At 40.1% G+C, this 21169-nt stretch overlaps 3 protein-coding genes across 8 annotated transcripts in view; 2 read left to right on the top strand and 1 right to left on the bottom strand.

Annotated features, from left to right (window-relative positions):
• NMNAT1 (nicotinamide nucleotide adenylyltransferase 1) overlaps positions 1–12857 on the bottom strand; it is a 20005-nt gene extending 7148 nt beyond the window's left edge. Inside the window, exons 1-2 of one of the 3 annotated variants that reach the window (XM_019746730.3) lie at positions 12680–12857; positions 11854–11981 (exon numbers count right to left, since the gene is read on the bottom strand). In XM_019746730.3, the coding sequence (XP_019602289.3) occupies positions 11854–11868 (15 nt within the window). In that variant the 5' untranslated portion in view covers positions 11869–11981; positions 12680–12857. Of the gene's footprint in view, positions 1–11853; positions 11982–12453 lie in introns of all 3 variants that reach the window. The other 2 variants (XM_074334080.2, XM_074334081.2) reach the window with 2 other exon arrangements.
• Positions 1466–6166, top strand: LOC148755314 (uncharacterized). Its single transcript, XM_088790106.1, has 6 exons — positions 1466–1827; positions 3089–3151; positions 3985–4064; positions 4949–5079; positions 5494–5560; positions 5798–6166. Exons 1-6 carry the CDS (start codon positions 1685–1687, stop codon positions 5872–5874), a joined length of 561 nt encoding a protein of 186 aa, XP_088646232.1. The 5' UTR covers positions 1466–1684; the 3' UTR covers positions 5875–6166.
• Positions 12805–21169, top strand: LZIC (leucine zipper and CTNNBIP1 domain containing). 4 transcript variants are annotated; one of them, XM_019746731.3, is made up of 8 exons: positions 12805–12837; positions 13458–13628; positions 16214–16322; positions 17325–17460; positions 17784–17882; positions 19155–19250; positions 19407–19488; positions 19975–21169. In XM_019746731.3, exons 3-8 carry the CDS (start codon positions 16222–16224, stop codon positions 20031–20033), a joined length of 573 nt encoding a protein of 190 aa, XP_019602290.3. In that variant the 5' UTR covers positions 12805–12837; positions 13458–13628; positions 16214–16221; the 3' UTR covers positions 20034–21169. The 4 variants fall into 4 exon arrangements, with proteins under 4 accessions (XP_019602290.3, XP_088646230.1, XP_088646228.1 ...); XM_088790104.1 differs by lacking the exon at positions 12805–12837 and adding an exon at positions 12847–13364; XM_088790102.1 differs by lacking the exon at positions 12805–12837 and having other exon boundaries at positions 13490–13628; positions 16197–16322.

Genomic DNA, 21169 nt, shown 5'->3' with positions numbered 1-21169 from the left:
ATAATAGTTTACAATTTATAAACCTTTTTCATATAAATTATTCCATCTGACTTTCCATAAACCTAATGAAGTAATGTAAGGCATCAGACCTAAAACTTTTATTAAACGTATTCATGTATATAGATTTAGAAATCACAGAGATGTAAAACAGTCACAGAGATGTAAAATAAAGGATAGTGAATATAGCCAATAATATGGTAATAGCTGTGTATAGTGCCAGGTAATAGGGGGATCACTTTGTAAATTATATAAATGTCTAACCACTATGCTGTACCCCTGAAATTAATATAAACTAATACTGAATGGCAACTGTAATTGACAAATTTAAAAGGGGAAGAGGAAGGGGAATAAGAGGTACAAATATCCAGGTGTAAAACAAGTAAGTCATGGGGATACAACGTACAACATGGGGAATACAGTCAATAATATTGTGATAGCTGGGACGGTATCAGATGGTTGCTGGACTTATCATGGTGATCACTTCTTTAGGTATATAAATGTTGAATAACTATGGTGTACACCTGAAACTAATATAATATTGTATGTCAGCTATAGTTTAATAAAAATCTTTTTAAAAGGAGCTGATTGGAAGTTCTGAGTGGGTAGGCAGGGCTTTGCACAGTGGGCTTCATTGTACAGTACGCTGGCTGCCAGTATGGTAGGTGTTACCCTGGATTCGGGAGGTTCCACAGAAACGTATCATCCAATCTCCTGCATGAATGGCATAATAGTTAAGAAACTGTGCTCTAAAATCAGACTGCCTCCGTTTAAGTGGCAATGGAAATAAGAAACATTTATTCGGTAAATATTTGAGGCCTCCAAACAAAGCACAGTGGGAGGGATCACAGGGATACTGCCAACTGTTGCCAGGAACTAAAGGAGAAGGGTCAGAAATGCTCCACGTGGCATTAAAAAAATGAGTTCATCGGTAAGAATGATGTAGATGTCCTACCTTTCAATTATGATCCCGAGGATCTTCCCAGGGTTCACTTAGGGCTTCTTCACCCATCCCATCCCTACCCCCCAAATTCCCAAAGCACCTGTAGAACTATGGGGTGGGAGTGACTGCAACAGCCCCACAGTACTCTGGGCACACCGGGAAATTAGGGTATCCCGCCAGCTACTGAGCATGGTCACAAGGACTAGGGTGATGGGCTGGGGTCCACCGGAGCCAAGTGTCAGTTCCATCCCCACCCTACTCAAGCTGCAGGTACCATTCCCCAAGGGAGACTGAGTTGTGAGCTGGAAGGACAGAGAGGCTGAGATAACAGGAGGTAGTGATTCCCAAGGGACCCGCTTGCTGTACAGGGAAGGATGGAACAAAGAGCTCGGAGCCCCTCCCTGACCTTGGGGATGAGCTCAGGTTTCCAGGTCCTCCCCAGGGGAAGGGTTGGGGAAGGGGCTGGGGGAAGCTGATCTCTCAGCCTAAAGAAAGCTTTCTCCCTTGTCACATTCATGACCTGTCTCAAATATCTAGCTCAGTTCTATTAATTCACTGTGAACACAACCAACCCGAGCTCAGACTAGACTTTCGACCCTCAAAACCACAGAAGAATTAAGTTTCAGTGCACGCCTACCATAGCCCAGGGTGGCTTTAAAAAAAACAAGGATCTGTCTCTGTCCACAAGCAAGTACTGCATCCCTGCAGGATATGCATGCAGGGACGGGGACAGGCAGGTGACGAATGGCTGGAGAGGGTTGGAAGCTCTCACAGGACTCCCCTTGCTGCGGGCGCTCAGGCACCAGGGCCGCCATGATCCACTTCTGTCTGGCCCACACAGCCTACCACTTGCACTGCTGGCTGCCGCGATCCCATCAGCTCAGGCTGTAAGTGTCCCTCCCCAGCCCACCGTGACAAAAGTTCATTTCTTCCTGAGGCGATCTTGAAGTTTAATTGATATTTACTTTCAATTTAAAATCACTGACCCTCTTAGGTTTTGAAAACATTGATGTGTAAACATGAATGAAACATTAAGCGAGTCTTTAAAACATTCGCTTTTTCAAAAAGAATAGTAATTGTTTGGCTGTTGTCATCACATTTCAGGATGCTATCTTGGCCGACTTAAATAATGTGATTGACTTGACAATCTGTGGAATTTATACCTCTAAAAAGACGCTATTCCTTTCCAAACAATAACTTTAAGCAGGTAACTATACTCTAGTTCTTACAACCTGCCAATGCTTTAAATAGTCTAGGGGGTATTTCGAAATTGCCTATTTTTTTGACTACCTTCACTGCAGATAAATCTTTGTTTTTGGAGGGTCAATTTGATTTCTCTAAACACCCAAAAGTCACTCAGTGCTAAACCCAATGAATAAAATAATCAAGGTGACTAACAGAGTTTATGGCGAAGATATAGAACTGTTAGCTAATGAGGAAGATTTTCTTATATGCATGAAAACTATATACATGTAATCTCAAAAGCGTTTGAGCAGTGACAGCGGACTTCACTTGGTTGGGTAGTTTACCCCTCAGTTTATTTGTTACACTCAGTGAGAACCGTCTGGATCTCCACCCAGATGCTAGCCCAGGGCTAGCACAGCCTAAGGGTGTGTTCAGACTCTCAGACCTGGTTCAGATTCTAGTTCTACATTTACTCCTAGGTGTTTGTCCTTGGACAAGACACTCAATTGGAGTCTGTTTCCTCATTTATAAAATAGGGAACCACAGTCCCTACCTCATAGGATTTGTGCCTATTAACTGAGAAAAAGGCGTATAAAATGTTTGACACATTTGTCTACTAATTATAGATTCGTAACTCATACTATTACTTATGGATGGCCTTATGGCATTAATATACAGTCATGATAAAAGAACCAAGGTTCTAAATATGCCTTAGAGACCAGTATCAAACAGTGCCTGCGACATAGTAGGAGCTCATTAAATGGTAGCTCTTATTAATATCCTTACTGAAGTGTTGTTAAACATAATTTTGCCCTAATAGGACCTCAATTCATCTTTGCTATGTTTAAAAGTTCTCTGTGGTTTGATGTAACATTATCCAGAAAGAGAACCTAAATTTGGTTTCGTGAAGCCATTTTATCACTAAGCAGTCATGTAAAATGTAACTCACTGTGTCCCATGCAGCCAAGTGACAGCGTTCTTGTTTGGGATCACCATCCTGGCTCTCCAGTTCTATGTTCTGCTCAGGTAAGTGCTCTCACCAGCCCAGCCCTCACCTGGCAGCTCGGCATGCCTGCGTCTTCCCTGCGGAGATGGTTCGAGTGTTCTCTGTGCTCCCTGCTTCCTGTTCCGTGTCTAACCGCAGCCTGCCCCATTGTGTTTGCCCCTATTATCAATGGCAGGCACCTGCTTCACCTCTTTGAGAAGTCAAAAATCTCGATACAGCGAGAATAGCTGGATTGGGGCAGATCGAGTTTAACTTTTAATCAATACTTGTTTCTTTTAGTGTAAGAAGCCATTAAAAGCGATATGAGGCACCAATGCTTCAATTTCAGTGTCCCCTAGAGGCCAGTCCCAACAACGCAGCATTAGCTGATGTCTGAGGGCAAAGGCTCACCCAACCAGATTATGACTTGACAGGTTATTTCAGATGCTATGTTGGAAATTAGTCTAGCAGAAAAAGCCAGTCAGGTAATAACTCCCTCCTAGGGCAAATGAAGCAAATGCAATTTGATCCAGTCAAAATAAGAAATTGCACTTCTCAGAACACTGATGTTCTAAAAAGAACCTGAGAACTGAGAATCCACTTAAGTGACAGAGAAGGAATGGAAACTGCGACGCTCGTTGTAATTAGTCTAATTCAAACTTGCGAACGTCTCTCTATAGACAGTATTAATTTATAGTCATGGTAAAGGAACCAAGGTTCTTAAGGGAAGTGAGTTGCCTGGAGCCAAATACACGCAGTACCAGAACTAGGATTAGAATGCAAGGGTTGCAGTGCCTTCTGGTATTATGCGTAGCGTGTGCATTTCTTCTAATAAGTAATTAATTAATGTATGAGCCAGTGTATTGATTTTTAGGCCCAGATCTTCTCGATACTGCAGTCAACCTCTCCTTACCAACTTGGTTGGTAATATCATCTTTACTTTCTTCACAATTGGTAAGTGTGCAGTCTTTCTGTCAAGCACTTTTTAAGTGTCTGTCTACTACGTGCCAGACACTGCTAGAACAAACACAGGTCAGAACAGGGCTTCCTGTTTTCAGGAGCTCACAGACTGAAACTGACGTCACATTTAAAAATCAGGTGAAGGAAATTTTTATAACTTCCTTAGTTACCCTTTAGTTCTACAATTTGAATATGAAACCAAAGTAAGTTAAATACATATATTTTGTGTTGGGGTTATAAAATCCTTTATAGTTATAATCTAAAAGTAGCAGATATAATCACTCATTCAATAGTTACTGAGCAGGACATAGCGTAGGTAGAAAAACAGGGACCCCTGACAACTGGAAGTCCAAAAAGGGATACAGAGGAGGTAGGCTCTGAAATGTGGAGGTGCTTGAAAATGAAAATCTAATTACTGTGTGCCTTGGTCACTGTTCTAGAAAGAGTCTCGCACAAAATCATGACTCCACCAAAGGCGGCCTATTACTGGTGAAGAGCACTGGCTGCAGTGCCGGGGGGGAGGCCAGTTCAAACATCCGCTCCACACAACAGGAGTTACTCAGCCTGTCTGAGCTTCTCTCTCCTCATTTATAAAATGGAGACAAAAAATACCTGCCTCACAGTGTTGCTGGAAGGTTTAAATGAGAAAATGGAGACGTTATTCCAAGAACTCCTCAGTAATTATCACCAACATCGCCAATCAGAAGAACACGACCCATCAAAGGAAAACATCAGCTGGCTAGGTTTGGGGCATTTTTGTGTCATCATTGGAAAGTGAGGAGACACGTTCTATTTATATTTAGGTTTGCAGTCGAGAATGTGTTTTTGAGATGATGAAACACAGGGAGTAACCTGCTGCTGTCCTGCCGTCCTTTCAGGTTTTACTGTGCTGCTTCCTCAGATGGACCCGGTCCCACAAGCTCTCAAGAGGATGTTTTCTGTATTTGGCGTGGGATCCTTCGGTCAAGGAGTCTGTACCGTAGTGTTGACAGTTTTGGCAACTGACTGTGTAGGTTTTTAAACACTGAATTTCTAAAGGCTCACCTTCCTCAGAAAGCTTGGCTGTATACAATACACCACTAGTCTTTGATATTTATTTTCTACTTACACTAAAACTAGAGATGTGTAGACAGAATTCCTAATTAGACACGTCACAGTTAAAACATTTCACCAGGAAAAGTTAAAAAAATTCCATGAGAGTTTTCTTTTTGCGGGTGACTTCCACTGTGCGAGAATTAAAAAGAAGTGAGGATATTAGTCAACCGCGGAACTGCTGCACTGGGTCTGGCAGAATAAGCAACAAGCCTCCCATCTCGTGCTAAGTCGGTGCCTTTGTATAAATCCTTGCGGTAAAAGCATTTTAAATACGTGTCCCGATTCAAAGCCAAGTACACCTCACAGGGCTTTTCCCTCCCAAATGTAGGAAGACGCGACTCCTGAACTTTACTACTTGTCTGTGGTGCTGGCAGTGGGCAGCTTGGTTTCTACAGGTAAACCCCAAACTCCCCGCGTAACCCGTCTTAGTCAAAGGCTTACCAGTCGGTAAGTGACCGCTCAGCTAGGACTGTTACATTGCAAGGGGGAAGCCCAGGCCCTTCTTAGAACAAGTAACGAGTGAGCAGAAAAAGCAAGAGAACAAGCGGAGAGGGTTAGAATGGAATATAAAAAGCCATCCTTCCCGCGTTTTTTCCACTCCATTTAATTAGACCCCATTCTTCATCCTACAGCGCTTTTCTCAGGCCTGGGGCTGATTTGGCTGGCCAGTGTGACCTGTCCAAGGCCAGACGCTAAACCAACAGTCTGAAGCTGGCACGTGAGCCCTGCTGGTCTCCTGTGTCCCAGCCTGTCCCAGCACCACTGCCACCTGGCACAGCCAGCAAGCACCTGACCACCTCCTACCTTGCTATTCCTAGATGAAGTGGTCACCTGAACACAGCTGTAACAGGACGCGCACACACCCAAACCAGTCATTTGGAAGAACGCCGTCTCTAAGTTAACGAGCACAGACAATGGATAAAAAGAAATGGTTCCACCAAAATCAAAGGACTGACATCACAACCCAATTCCAGCCAAATAAAGATCTCCTATTAAAGTGACTACTTTCAAAATCATTACTTTGACGTTCTGAAACGCCTTTTTTCTTTCAATGAAGTCAGTAGCATCCGCTGCATGGGTGCTATAGAAATAACTACTGAAAAGGAAGACGGAAAATATAAATCTTAGTAATGAACAAAGGTTTCCGTTTCAAAAGAACAGTGATTCAGACTGTATATCCGAACACGGTCAATTTATTGCTTCTTTAAAAGGGCAGTGGGAAATTGTAGACCAGAAGTTGTCACAATCTCCTCCATGTGCGTGCCGACAATCTTTTGCATCGTGACAGTTGTTATCTAGCAAATAGCCAACTGACCCACATGATATTTTGTCTTCTTACTTTGTCTGCGTTTTCACAGATTCTAAAGTATCTTAAGTAGGACCTTACTCATAGATGCTCTCAACGTCTCTATGAAGGAGACAACTCCATTTTTGGAGGAAAAGAAGTCTCCATTGGCGGGAGGAACAAATTCAATATAAACGTCTCCCAACACATCGATGACAGGCACAGACATTCACAGTGGAAATGACTGTTTCCACCTGTTTCGTTGCGCAGGTGCTGCCTGCTGGAGGGGAAGTAACCTACCAAACATACTACCCATCTACCACAGCGGCACTTGCCAGCACCTTCCACATCCCAGACACAGTGCTACAACTCAGAAATTAGAAACCCTAGTAACTCGTCCATTAACAATGAAATCCCCTGAAATAGTTCTATTACTATGATTAACAGGAATGATTTAAAAATATAGCCTTTTACTATCTCTAGACCTCACTAACCAAATATTAACATGTTAGATAAATGTCAACTGATCTCAAGATAGCATTTTTATCCAAAGTTACTTTTTTCCTGAACGCTCTATCTTGCCCCCCACCCACCCAAACCTAATCTACTTGGCCATCTCAGCTGATGGCACCGCATCCTTCCAGGGGCTGAGGCCAAGCACCTCAAATCATCCTTACTGCCTCTCTTTTTGTGCCACACCCCATCAGGAATTCCCAATGGCTCCACCTTCAAAAATATATCCAGAATCGAACCATTTCTCACTATTTGGAAATCTTAAATAGTTTCTAAATGCAAGAGGCTGCTTCTAAGACCAAGGCTGTATCTTGAAATTATGCAACATTCTTAACATATCTTCAGCAAATGAAAACGTTTAACTGATAAGCTTAACTTGAAAGCATAATTTGAACCAGCACTTTTATCCCTAACCTATAAAACTGAATTTTCATTTTCTTTTATGGTTTTATCATTTTCCCCAAAACCAAATCTGGTTTCACCAGAATTAATTTCACTAAGAAACATTTATTTTATGCTACTGACACCTTACAATATATAAATTATGCTCTTTCAGATAGAGTGCTTTTTTTGTGTGAAAATTATAAATTTCTAAAATTATAAAATCCTAAAACTGTGCTCTTTTTTAGGTCCCTCATAATTTAGATAGCCACAATCAGCAATGCTTCCTCATAGACTAACAAAAATCTCTGTTATGACCCTTGTTTACTCAGAGAGGAAGGAACTTCTGATGAGCAATTATTGGTAGAGAATGCTTTGTTTTAGGGGTTTTTAATCTGGGGCCTGGGCTTTAGGGTTATAACATCCCTTAAGTTATAAGCAAAATGTTGGGTACATGTACACATGAGCAGCTTTCTGAGAGAACGTCAAGGAAAGTTTGAGAAACTGAAAATGTCAAACATTAAACTCATTAAATTTACAGTAAGAAAATAATACTTGATGGTTGACATCCACTGCTTTGTATCTAAAATTTTTAAAAGCTGAAATTTAAAATTAGTCTTCACATTACTTTTTCCACAGTTGCTAAACCCTAGAAGTGAAAAACTTCTAATTATTAACTTAATTGAATATTGAATTTCTAAATGCTCACCTTAATCTGAAAGCTTGGCTGTATACAATACAGCCAATATTAAATATTAGTCTTCACTATATATTGTCTACTTACATTAAAAATAAAGATATGTAATGATGGAATTGCTAATTAGACACATGTGATAGTGAAAACATTTCATATTGGGGGAAAGGTCAAAAAATTCCACAAAGACTTTTTCTACTTTATTAGAATTTTTTTAAAAAAGTTAACATGGAATGACTGAAAGATAGTTTTTAGGGTCTCCCCACCCTCAGATAAGATATAGAAAGTTTGGATTTTATCTTATAGGGAGTGGGGATGTACGAGGAGCGATGAACCAGTACACTTTAGAATGAATTCTCATTCATTCATCATGGCTCAGCAAATATTTCCTGAGCAATTACCATGCTGTACGTGCTGGGAATAAAGCAGTCAACAAAACTGTCAAAATTCCCTATGCCCGTGGAACTTACAGTCTAGTGATGGGAAACTGACAATAATCAAAATAAATGCATACATATGTGGTATATTAAATAATGGGGCTACGAGAAAAACAAAGCAGGGCAAGAGAATAAGGACTGTTGGAATTCTAGAGGCGGTGGTCAGGAAAGGCCGGAGTAAAATTTGAGCAAAGAATTAAAGGAAGCAAGGGAACGAGTCATGCAGGTATCCGAAGAATGTTCGAAGCAAGGATGACAATGCAAAATCCCTGAGACAGAGCGCGCCTGTCACGTTCCAGGAGCAGAGACCAGGATGGCTGCGGCAGAGTTGACAGAAGGAAGGAGTAGTAACATACAGAGTCAGACAAGTAATAGGGAGCCACTGCAGGGTTTTGAGCAGAGGAGTGACATGATCTGACATATTTTAAAGGATTTATCTGGCTGATGAAATTGAAGACAGAATGTAGGAGGAAATAGGGTCGGAAACAAAGAGACCAGGTAGGAAGCTACTCCAATAATCCAGGCGAGAGTTGTTGCTGACTTGGGCCAGGATGGTAGTGGAAGTAGCGAGAAATCATTAGATCCCAGATATAGGATAAAGGTAGAGCCAATGTGACTTACTGATGGATAGGACATCGGCTGTGAGGGAAAGAGGAGTTAAGGATGACTCCAGATTTTTTGGCCTAAGCAACCAATAGCTACCTTTAATTGAGAAGAGAAAGACGGCCATGAAGTAGGTTTAGGGAAGAAGATCAGTAGTTGTTCATAAAGAAGTTAAATCTGGGATGTCTATTAGAAATCCAAAAGGTGATATCAACTAGACAAATGAAGAACAGAGCCAATGTCAAAGAAGAGGTCCAGACTAGAGATTTACTAGATTTGGGGTCATCTGATACACATGGTATGTAAAGTCATGAGACTGGATGACATTAGCGAGAGAGAGTGAAGACAGAATAGAAAGGACGTTACAGAGAGTGAAGACAGAATGGACCAGACATTACTGAGAGAGAGAGAGAGAGAGAGAGAGAGAGAAGACAGAATAGACCAGTAGTAGGCGCATCATGTGGGAGCTGGTTAGAAATGCAGAATCGCAGGCCTTACCCTACACCCACCAAATCAAAATCCGCATCTTAAGATCCCCAGGTGATCTGCATGCACCTTCAAGTTTGCAGAGCACTACTCTGGAGCATTCTATCAGTCCAGGTGAGAGATAATAAAGGGTAATAACAGGAGGAATGATGCCCAGGGATCAAGTGACTGAATGGCGGAGGGGAGGAGGAGGAGCGGGGAGGACATTTCGGACTTGAGTGACTGGGTAAATGGTGCGCCAACAAAGCCAGCACCGGGAAGCACAGGTTGGGAGGTGGGAGGCAAGGCATAAAGAGACAGACTACTGTTTTACACGTGTTGAATTTAAGGTACACACAGGATATTTAAGTAGAGAGATCTAGTAGGCAAACAATAGACTAGAACATGACAGTAAACCCCAGAGATACTGAACACGGGCTTCAATGGGATATCATAGGTAAGTGAAGGTTATTTATTTGATTTGATTTTTTTTTGAAGAACAATTAGAATGTTGGTAGGTTGAGAGGAAAGCACCATTAGGAAGCTGCAGAAGCTGCAAGAATGTGAATAATTGATGGAGGAAAGTCCTTAAGGAAGCCATGAAGAAAGGATTCTAGGTACAAATTAAGAGGATAACTTAAAAATAATGGGGATATGAAAACATATGTCCACATAAAGAATTGCATGGTTTGACTTTATACATAGTAGCCAGAAACTGGAAACAACTCAAATGTTAATCAGGAGATGAATGAATGAATAAGCAAAGTTCAAATAGCCATGTCTGGAATATCACTGAGCAATAAAAAGGAACAAACTACTGATACAAATAACATGAACGAATCTCAGACATTATTTTGAGTGAAAGGAGCAAAATACAGAAAAGTACACACTGTACCATTCCAGTTGTAAGAAATTCTAGAACAGATAATTCAATCTATAATGACAGAAAGCTCATCAGCGGTTGCCTAGGGTTGGGAAATTGACAGCAGAGGGGCAGAAAGCTTCCGAGTTCCCACTTATGGAATCCTCGTTTTATTTCATGTGTTTCTAACTGAATGGCAATACGTATATTCACTCATTCTCTTTGGATGGGCCTGTTCCCTATAAATATGTACACATATATCCAATTATGCCTATTTAACTATAATGATGACGATAACAGTAATATTCACTGAATTCTGCCAAGCGATGTGCTCAACACTCATGTAATCCTTACAACACTCCAATGAAGTAGGTACTACTATTATCCCTTTTTTTAATAGATGAGGAAACTGAAGCTGAAAGAGGTTGATTAACTTGTTCAAGCTCTCACAGCTCGTGGAACAACCTTGACTCTAAAAGTTCCTGCTTAGCCATCACTCAAGACTTACAATGCTATCTTCTCGTAGACATTTACAAGGGATCCACCTGTTCAGAGACCTTGTAGCTCATGGTACTTCTTGTCCGCCACTCAAGGTTCATCTCTATGGTATTTCCAAAGTATTCCTGTATCTGGTTTCTCAGTTATGATGCCCAGCTCCGAGGTTATTTTCCCCAATGCTCTCTCCCGGGACTACCTACCTTACACATCATTCTTTTTTCCAAATTCTTCTCTTTTCTCCTTTCCCTCTTTTCTCCCTTCCCCACCCCAAGGTTTGGAGTCTCTATTTGCTTGAGAACTGGAACTCAAACCAATTTCTCTTACTTACGCACTAAGGATACTTGTTCATTATCCATTAACTCTAAACGAGAACCCACAAGTATATAAAAATACCCTCAGCGGGGCAGCCATTAGCTCAGTTGGTTAGAGCGCGGTGCTCTTAACGACAAGGTTGCCGGTTTGATCCCCACATGGGCCACTGTGAGCTGCGCCCTCCACAACTGGATTGAAACAACTACTTGACTTGGAGCTGATGGGTCCTGGAAAAACACACTTAAATAAGTAAAAGTTTCAAAAAACAACAACACCCTCAGCACAGGACTGTCAGTTCACATTAAGCCACTGAGGAAGAAGAGCAGGGATATATAATGCATGTACGGTGAGGCCTTTCCTCCACAGCTTCAAGGCTGCCCACACTAAAACCAACAAATGCCTGAATAGAACACTGTATTATCATCATCAAAATTAAGGGAAGTGCACAGTGAGCAAATGTTTATTCATCAAGTTCTTCAAATGTGAAAGAAGAAAGTGTATTTCCCAGTTTTGTTTTGTTTGGCACTGACCCCAACTATCTGTCACTGAGAGTTCCATGTTACTAAAAATGGTGACACTTCCACACATATTCACATATCAAAATTAGAGATAATCACATTAACATAACCGTCACTTACTTTTACAAAGGGCATCCTGTGACTCTGAAGTGTTTCGCAGTGTAGGCTCCTGGAACTATTCCAACCTGTATGTCAACAGTCTTTTCTACATGGGGCTAGAACAGTGGCTTCACATCCAAATTGTGACTCTGAAAAACAATTTGTGGTCATAAATAAGTAATTTTACAATTATACAGAACTGACAGAAATAATTCATTCTGGCAGAGTTCTACAGTAATCTTAGTTCGAAGTTTGTTCTGGGCCCTTGAAAAATAGTTTTAAAGAAAACACTTCGAACAATTTTGTTATAAACCCTAACGTCGTCTTGTGGACTACTGACTCTTCAAGAAAAGGGGCTGGGAACACCAGAAAATGGTTGCCACCCAATTTCAGAGTAACTTTTTAAAAAGCGCTGCCCGACGGCTAGTAGTCTCCTTCTCAAAGGGTGTGCGTGTCAAACCGCTTCCAAGCAGCTGGGTTTAGTATTTTATAGATTTGGAAAGAGTAATTTCGGAGGAAAAAGTTCAGAATGCAGGACTTCCTCTTCCGCCTCCCACCAGCTCTGCCAAGCTCAAGAAGCCTGTTCTAGAGGGGAAACATTTTTTTTTAAACTAAAGTCACCTCTTCCGAAGCCCGGAGGCAAAATTACCGAGGGGGGTCCGCGAAGACATCGAAAAGAATAAAGGGGCAAGACTTCTCGCCCCAAACTCGAATATGACCTTGACTCGGGGGCCGCTGTATTTGACTTTCAAAGACCCATCATCTCGGCCTCCCCTATGCTTGCGACCAAAAGCGGTGCTAGACTGACTCCCCTAGAGACTCGGGGAGTCGGGGTAGGGAGACTTACCGCGTCCTCAGGGTCAACTGGATGGGAAGACTATACGCAGCCGGAAAGCCAGCGAGGGGAACACCCGCAGCCTCACCCTCATTGGCTCCCGGAGGCCGGAAGTGCCTGTTAGGCGGAAATGCACCACATTATTGCGTCCGCCAGCTCTGGACCCTCAGGTAGGCGGGGCCCCTGGCTCCGAACTCTGGGGACTGGTGGACAGAGGCTGAGAGGGAACCCCGAGATTCTGAGGAAGTTGTCTAGGTCCTGGTCCGGGAGGACCAGGAAAAGTTTGGGGGGCGGCGGGTTCACGGCGACCTTTGGTGGCACCCGGGGCCTAGTCGAGCCCGGCCGCTTCAAGACCCTAGTGCGGGAGCTTCAAATTTCTCCCGTGGAGATGGGGTTTGGGGCGGTGGCCGGAGCTGCTCCGTGACGGCTTCCTGATGGTTGAGGTCCAAACGCTGCTCACTTCCAGACGGGGAACGGTGTGCTCTCCGCCCTTGTCTTTTCTGTGCTTCTGGATGCTGATAACTTCCCTCGCGGCGTGTACAGCTGCGGGGTTTCCCTCAGTTACACTTCCGCCCTCGTAAGAAAAATGTCAGAAAGGCTGCCAGAGGCGCAGTCGAAAAAGAAAACGGGTTTCTCTCCCTCCTTCCCCGCCTGCCCTCTGGATGTCTTCCTAGAAAGAAAGGGGTGTGTTTCAATTGTACGCTGCTCGAGTGGAAGTTATCCGGACCGCTTTAAGCCAAGATTATATATAGTCAATACAACTGCTTGTTAATGGGTTTTCTTTTTCCAGCCAACTCCACGCCCAGGTGGTTTGAACTTTGAGGTTCCTGTAGTTCTGATGAACAGTTTCGCTTTCCTCACTTGGCAAAGTTTATGACACTTGGGATTTCAAGAATTGGGGGTTTATGCAATTTGAGACTGGTCAACACTGTGCAGAGTTCAGAGTACTACTAAGAGACAGGTGAGCATGAATGAGCACCTTGCACTGCAGGTTACAGTTTTTAAGAACCATGTGTGCTGTTTCGGTAAAAGATGCACCACCTTTATTGAATACTAGGTGGTGCCAGCGAGTTAATCTTTCAGGGATGAATCTCAGTGTAGCATCAGGTGAAGGCTTTTCAAGTGCCTCCATCATCCCTGAAATTTTATTTAGGAAAGCTTTACCTCCATAAAATATGTTGTGCCTTTATATACTTCATCCAATGATGGAATATCTATTCAGTGTTAAGTGCTGAGGGAGCTGAGGGTAATCCGATTCATTTCCTGCTTTCACAGTGTTTACAGTCTAGAGAGGAAGACAAACAACGTGCTGTAATGAACTCACGTATAATTCAATGCAGAAATAAATGCTAAATAAAGATTAAGATGTGCAATGCAGTGGAAGAAGCAATCAGTTTTCATTATGCATTTACCAATTATTTATCCAATACTTTCTGTGCCCAGCATTGTGCTAGCTGCTGGTACTGTGTATAGAAAGAAGGAGAAAGCCCTTCTCTCAATTTACAATCTAGTGATGATGGTGAACCAAGGGAATCATGGAGAAGGTGAAACTTGAGATAGACTCTGCAGAATGAGTGACTTGGGCTTGATAGGTAGAGAAAAATGAGAAGTGCATGGCAGGTTTTGGAACAGCAAGTAGTTCAGCAGTTAGACTTTAGGGATTAATCCTGAAAAGACACTTTCAGTTTTATCTTGGGTTTGCTTTAACTTTTACTGGAAAATTCAACAGATTTAAAATGAAATTTAAATATGTATTTCCAGGAGAAATTATACAAGAAACATAACTATCATAAATTACATTTCTGACTAAACTATTATACATGAACCTATTATACCTGAAATATAGCTATAGTAAGTTACACCTTTGGCAATAATGTAATTCGCTTATGTTTACATATCATTAAGGATTATAGACGATTAAAGCCAATTTTAAAAGATACGGTAAGAAGAATAGATTTTCATTGATTGTATTCTATTTTGACCAGAATGTAAGAAATCCTATTCATTGACATTTTCATATCAAATCATCTGGTAATGATAATGTGTAGGAAAATTTTAAATGCTTTAATAAGTTACCCTAGGATTTAGATTTTGATGAATGGTTTTTCCACTTATAAAAATTAATCAAAATGTGTTTCCTGAAAGGAAATGTAAGTCTAATATTAAGTGGAAAAACATTTGTTTTAAATGCTATGTTAAGGTAAATACATATAATATCAATAACCAAAGTCAGTTTTTCTCTACACCAGCAGTAATCAGAAATTGTAATAACAAAAACACTATCCCCAATATAAAAATAAAAATAGCTAAGAATAGCCAGTGTTCAAGGCCTTTGTGAAAAACAGAATACTTTTCCTTTTAAAAACCATAAAAGAAAACTCATAAATGGAGAGATATTATTGCTTGATAGGAAGATTTAATTTCAAGGATACAGATTTTTTTCCGTATTAGTCTCTAATTTTAATGTAATCCCTGTCAAAATTTCAATTGCATTTTAAAGGAAACTTGACAGACTGATGCTTAAATTCATCTAGAGGAGAAAAATGCATAAGAATAACCAAGAATTATTGGGGGGGGGGGGACCCACAGTAATAAAAACAACTTCTTATCAGTTATCAGTATATACCAGCTCTAAAGCTATAACAATTAAAATAGTGAGGTAAAGCCTTAGGACCAAAATATTATCAATGAAACAGACTTCAGTCTGTTTGTATTGAATACGTTAAAGGTGGCATAAATAATTACTGACTAGTAAATAGTGTTGGGGCAATTGACTAGCAATTTGAAAGAAAAGTCCCCTACTTCACAGCGTCAACAAAAAATAGTTGCAGTGGCTTAAAGTTTTCAAATACAAAATAGTATTTTAAGTCTTGAGATGGTTCAGGCCTGCCTTAATGGGGCACAAAACGAAGAATACTTAAAGGAGATGACAAATAGAATTGGCTAATAAAAATAATAATTTATCATGACAAAAAACACCATAAATAGAACTTAAAGTCAGGAGACGAGATAGTATTTACAGCATAATTACAAAGTCGTCATTTCCATGTTATATAAATCAGTAAGGGGGAGATAATGCAGTAGAAAAATGAGCACATTTCCAAAGAAGAAATTCGTATCAAAAGTTGTTCATGCCCACGAGGCATTAGTTCAATGCACATAAGACTAGCAAGAGTCCTGGAGCATACTTACTAAGAATGAAAAAGAATGTTATAACAAATCTGTGTAAAGCAAAGTCACACCTGATCTGTTTCTTTATGAATCTGTATTTTCGTGTACCAAATTTGTTTAAAGTAAGGTAGACCAATAGTGAAGACTTCTAATTAATTTTTCAAGTCAATTAAGAAGACTGCCAGGCATTTTTGTGGAGGGTTATTACTATATGAGTTTAAACTTTTACATGTAAATTGAGATTTTCTTTGCACAACTATCTTTCCCACACCTGTAGCTCAGAAAGAGTATAGCCTATTTTAAATTTTACTGGTATGTTGAATCATTTCAAATAACCAAATATATACTGTTATGTGAGTTTGTTGTTCTACTTAGAGATTAAAATGGCTTCCAGAGGAAAGACAGAGACAAGCAAATTAAAGCAGAATTTAGAAGAACAGTTGGATAGACTAATGCAGCAATTACAAGATCTGGAGGAATGCAGGTAATACTACAATTGTATGCTGCTAGGCTGTAAAATGGCTTTTTTTCTGCAGCTAGATTATAAACTCCATGGGTGCAGGCCCCTGTGTGATTCTGGTTTCCACTGTAGCATTCTTCACAGTGCTTTGTCGGAGAAATAAACTCAGTGCAGGCTTTGGAGTCAGAAAGGCTGGGATTTAACTACTAAGTGAGTGTGAACTTGGGCGAAATAATTAACCCCCTCACATGTGAAGTGGAAATTATAACACCTACCTTGTCTTCAGTATTTAAAATAACCCTGCCTTGTATCAAGCTGAGAAGGTACTGCTAGAACTTCTGGTGTGTTTTCAGCCTTTCCTGCTCAAAGGACCAACACTGTTCATTGCCTTTTTTTTTTTTAAACAACCTTGGTACATATTACAAATGAAGGGGTCAACGCAATGCTTGGCCCAGAGTAAGTGCTCGATAAATGGTAACTGTAGTCATTTGTAGTAAATTTTTAATAAATGGCCTGTTTGATGGGTGAATAAAAATAGCCTCTAACTCAGATGACAAGTACTGCATTGCTGTTGTATTTCAAGGTGCACAAAATTTTACCTACCTTTAATGAATGATATAATAATAACAGCTATTCATCAAGTATCTATTATATGCCAAGCACTTTCCACATTTCATGTAATGCTCATAGCAACCCTATAGGATAGGTACTATCATCTACAGTTTATACATGAAACTGAGGCTTGGCTACGTTAAGCATCCTGCCCAAGGTTATACCATTGATTCACAGACTGCTTAGAAGGAAGTTATTATGTAGTCTGTTAAGTGTGCCCCATTTTGGTGAAATAAAAATGTTGAAGTATCAGAGTAACCACAATGCAGAAAAATGCCTGTATTGCTACCATCTGAACACATCCAAGATATTTTTTGTAAATAAGTGTATCAGAAGTCTTAGCGTACAAATACTAAGCTTGTTTTTTTCACTTGGAACGCTATATTTTTCTACATTATGTTCACTGTACTTCAGAGAGGAACTTGATACAGATGAATATGAAGAAACCAAAAAGGAGACTCTGGAGCAACTAAGTGAATTTAATGATTCACTGAAGAAAATAATGTCTGGAAATATGACTTTGGTAGATGAACTAAGTGGAATGCAGCTGGTAAGCATAATTTACTTACATTGGTGACAGGTTATTTGTATTTATTTATTTATTTTTGGTAAGCTTAAGCTAGAAAATGTACACTTTTTTTGCATTTAACTACTAGATGAGTGTCTACTTGTGGATGAAACAGCATATGCTTCCAGATCTTTATTTAGTTATATGTTTGAGTCCAGTGACATGCACAGAAATAGCAAATGGAAACTAGAATTGTAACCATGATGAATAGAGACCTATCAGTAATTGAAGATCCATCAATCAGCTATTGCAATATCTGATTCATTGGAATATTTCGGTTAGTTTTCACCTTCTTCTATTTCTAGGCTATCCAGGCAGCTATCAGCCAGGCCTTTAAAACCCCCGAGGTCATCAGATTGTTTGCAAAGAAACAGCCAGGTCAGCTGCGGACAAGGTTAGCAGAGGTAAAGTTTCTTTAAATTGATCCAGTTGCTGTGTGTATTTTTTTTCTCAGCCCAAGAATTTGCTCATTATGTTATTCTGAAGTTTAAAAATTGGTCAGCTGAGAATGTCCAACACCAAGAGTAAACCCTGATGTAAACTATGGACTTTGGGTGATAATGATGTGTCAGTTTCGGTTCACCAGCTGTAACAAATGTACCATCTGGTGGGGCATGTTTATAATGGCGAGGCCATGCGTGAGTGGGGGCAAGGCGTAAGGAGTGGGAAATCTCTTACACCTTTTGCTGAATTTACTGTGAATCTAAAACTGCTCTAAAAAAAATAATCTGTTCATTAAAAATTGGTCAAAATTAGCCCTTTGAGCAATTATTGTTGATAACAAATGTAGAAATTTAAACAGTTTAAATTGCTACTGACTGCTTCTACTGGGGCTCCAGCTTTAAGGTTTTTACCATTTATTTTCGAATCCCTGAGTTGAAATCCCATCTAGAATTCATTTAGCAGCATTGCTTTATGCATGTGTGGCTTTTCTCATCTAAGAATTTCAACATTTTTATAAACCTGATACTTCAGGAAGTCTGTATATAGACTTGAATGTAATTAAGGCATTTGTAGTTCTTTGCAACCCCTGGTAATTCAATAGCATAGTGGTTAAGAGCATGGACTTGGGTCAGACTGGCTGAATTTGTATCCCTGCTCCATATGGAGGTAGATACGTGATCTTGGGGAAGTTATGTTATTCAACCTCTTTGTGCCTCAGTTTCCCTACCTGCAAAAAGGTGACAATGATAGTTCTACCTCTTATCGTTGTGACGAGGAGTAAATGAAGTAAGTAGAGCACATATTATGTGTAATATGTAACATATGTAAAACACATAGAATAGTACCAATGCCTAGTGTATACAATCAGTGCTTCTGCTGTTAAAGGTAGTACGTATTTAACCAAAGTTCCAGGAGATCTGATACCAGTTATCTCATTCAAGCCTATAGACCACACTTCAATGTAATGAAATGAGTTCTTAGAGGATGGCTCCTCTCTATTTATCTACTAATTCCTCGGTAGAGTTTATAACTCAGGCAGTGGTTATGATAGCTTTAAGATTTATTAGAACTGTGTAACAGCTTTTCTGTCAGGTTTGCCTTGAATTGTTTCTGCAGTTCTTTATAATCATCAGCTAGAGGATCTTATTTTAAAGAAGTAAATCTAAGAAGCTGGATTTTATATGCAGAGTTTTTAACTTAAATACCATGTGCTTTGTGTTCATCCATTGTAGATGGATAGAGATCTCATGGTAGGAAAGCTGGAAAGAGACCTGTACACGCAACAGAAAGTGGAGATACTAACAGCTCTCAGGAAACTTGGAGAGAAGGTACCCATATATAATATAATATAATATAGTATTAAAAAAGTGTGAAGTATTTGGTACAGAACTTCTTGGTTTGTGGCCCTGAGACATTCCTGACAGTGGTTCCTGGAACTACTTGTCATGATTTGAACCTACTCCACTGGACTTTGTTTTGTTTAGCTGACTGCAGATGATGAGGCCTTCCTGTCAGCAAACGCAGGTGCTATCCTTAGCCAGTTTGAGAAAGTCTCCACAGACCTTGGTGAGTATCCTCATATTTCTGAAAGTTGGCTATGAGTTACTGCTCCCGATTGACGGGTAGCGTGGTGAGATAACAGGATGGCCTTTTCTTGAGTTTAGAGGTAAAATCGGAACTGTATTCTTTATAAATCCTGTTCTTGGGTTTGTTTTCCAGTACTTTTTAATTTTAAAAAGTCATATATCCTAGTGTTTTAAAAATATTTGTCAGCTAAATGTGAATATGAACATACACTAAATTTTTATGTATTTTATTTCATACAACTAGAGTAAACATTTGTAACCAATAAATGAGCCTATGTAGCTGAGTTGTTTGTGCAGAAGGAAGGAAATGGGGATGGCATTGGGAAAGTTTGGGGTAATACGCTGGTAATAGAAGCTGATTTTATTTTCTATTTCAATATCTATATGATAGGTTTTCCCCTCTTTACCTGGAACTGCAAATGCGTTTGAAATGACCTTTTCTTTTACTATGTGTCTTTCTCCTTAGGCTCTGGAGACAAAGTTCTTGCTTTGGCAAGTTTTGAGGTTGAAAAAACAAAGAAATGACATGGTGTGGAAGCTTGGGACAGTGATCAGATTCTTGTAAATGGCGTCTTTCTGCTGGGAATTTTGAGTCATTGCAAAGAAATTGAGAGATTCTTGAAGTGCACTAATCACCTAAGAAAAGGTTATTAATGAAAAACATACTTGTGGCTTCTCTTTATGCCATTCATCATTGTGCTTTGTGTGATGGTCTATCTGCTTGAGTGATCCTGGCCTTGTTGGGATGGAGGGACTCACTGAACCTGATTCAGTAACTGTTTGTCTGTGTAAGAGAGAGATCAAAAAAGTTTCTCTGACTTTTTATTAAGGCTCCTTGTTTTCAAGTGCTGATAGTAAATGAAAAGATGTGAAGTCATGGTTCTTTTCTGCTCATAATTTATGCCCACTTATTGGAGTGAATAGTGTAGCAACATTAATAGACCTCATATGTGTTCATAAAATTTTAGAGTTCTAAGTAATCTTAGAAATCATTTCCATTTTACAGACAAGGAAACTGAGGGTCAGAAAGAGCAAGTGACTTGCTTAAAGTCACATCAGAGACAGTGTTGGGGATAAGGCTTGGGTGTCCAGACTCTCGGTTTAGTGTCCATTGAATTTTGTTTTTTTTTACTCTGTGCTGTTCTTTAAAAATAATTAACACATATTTGTGCAAGCCCATGTTTATAAAAATTCCATGTACCAACAAAAAGTTGTCACTAAGGGACCATTCTCCAGCCTGTAAGCTGTCCGAATGAATGGGGCCCATTGTGTCGCTGAGTTTTGAGCTAGGAACAATGGGAGCCCTGTTGAGAGTCTCCTGAAGTAACTTAACCTCCTGTGTTGTTTCACCAGGGAAGCAATTGGAAGTGGCAGCTAGAGGCCCTCCCTGTGTGTGACCTCTTTGCTGCAACCTGGAGGGTGGTGACTGTAAATTACTATTTACTCTTCAGTTTTTGGAGAAACACAAAATAAGTTATGAGGAAAATCAAGTTTCTCTCCTAAGTGTTTACATCTCTCTGGATGCTCAAAAATATAGATTTCCCCATATGCATGTATGTTAGCTTCTTTCTAGGCTCTGGCTACTTTATATTCTTTAATGTATTTCTCAGTATTCTTTTTCTTTGCACTTTATACAAATTAAAGACATTTTTAAAGCTTCA

This window comes from Rhinolophus sinicus, chromosome 14 (genome assembly GCF_057876585.1).
Source record: "Rhinolophus sinicus isolate RSI-liver-muscle chromosome 14, RSI-T2T, whole genome shotgun sequence".
Taxonomy (NCBI): Eukaryota; Metazoa; Chordata; class Mammalia; order Chiroptera; family Rhinolophidae; genus Rhinolophus; species Rhinolophus sinicus.
The sequence above is the reverse complement of the archived record's forward strand: the minus strand, read 5'-3'. Positions and strand labels throughout refer to the sequence as shown.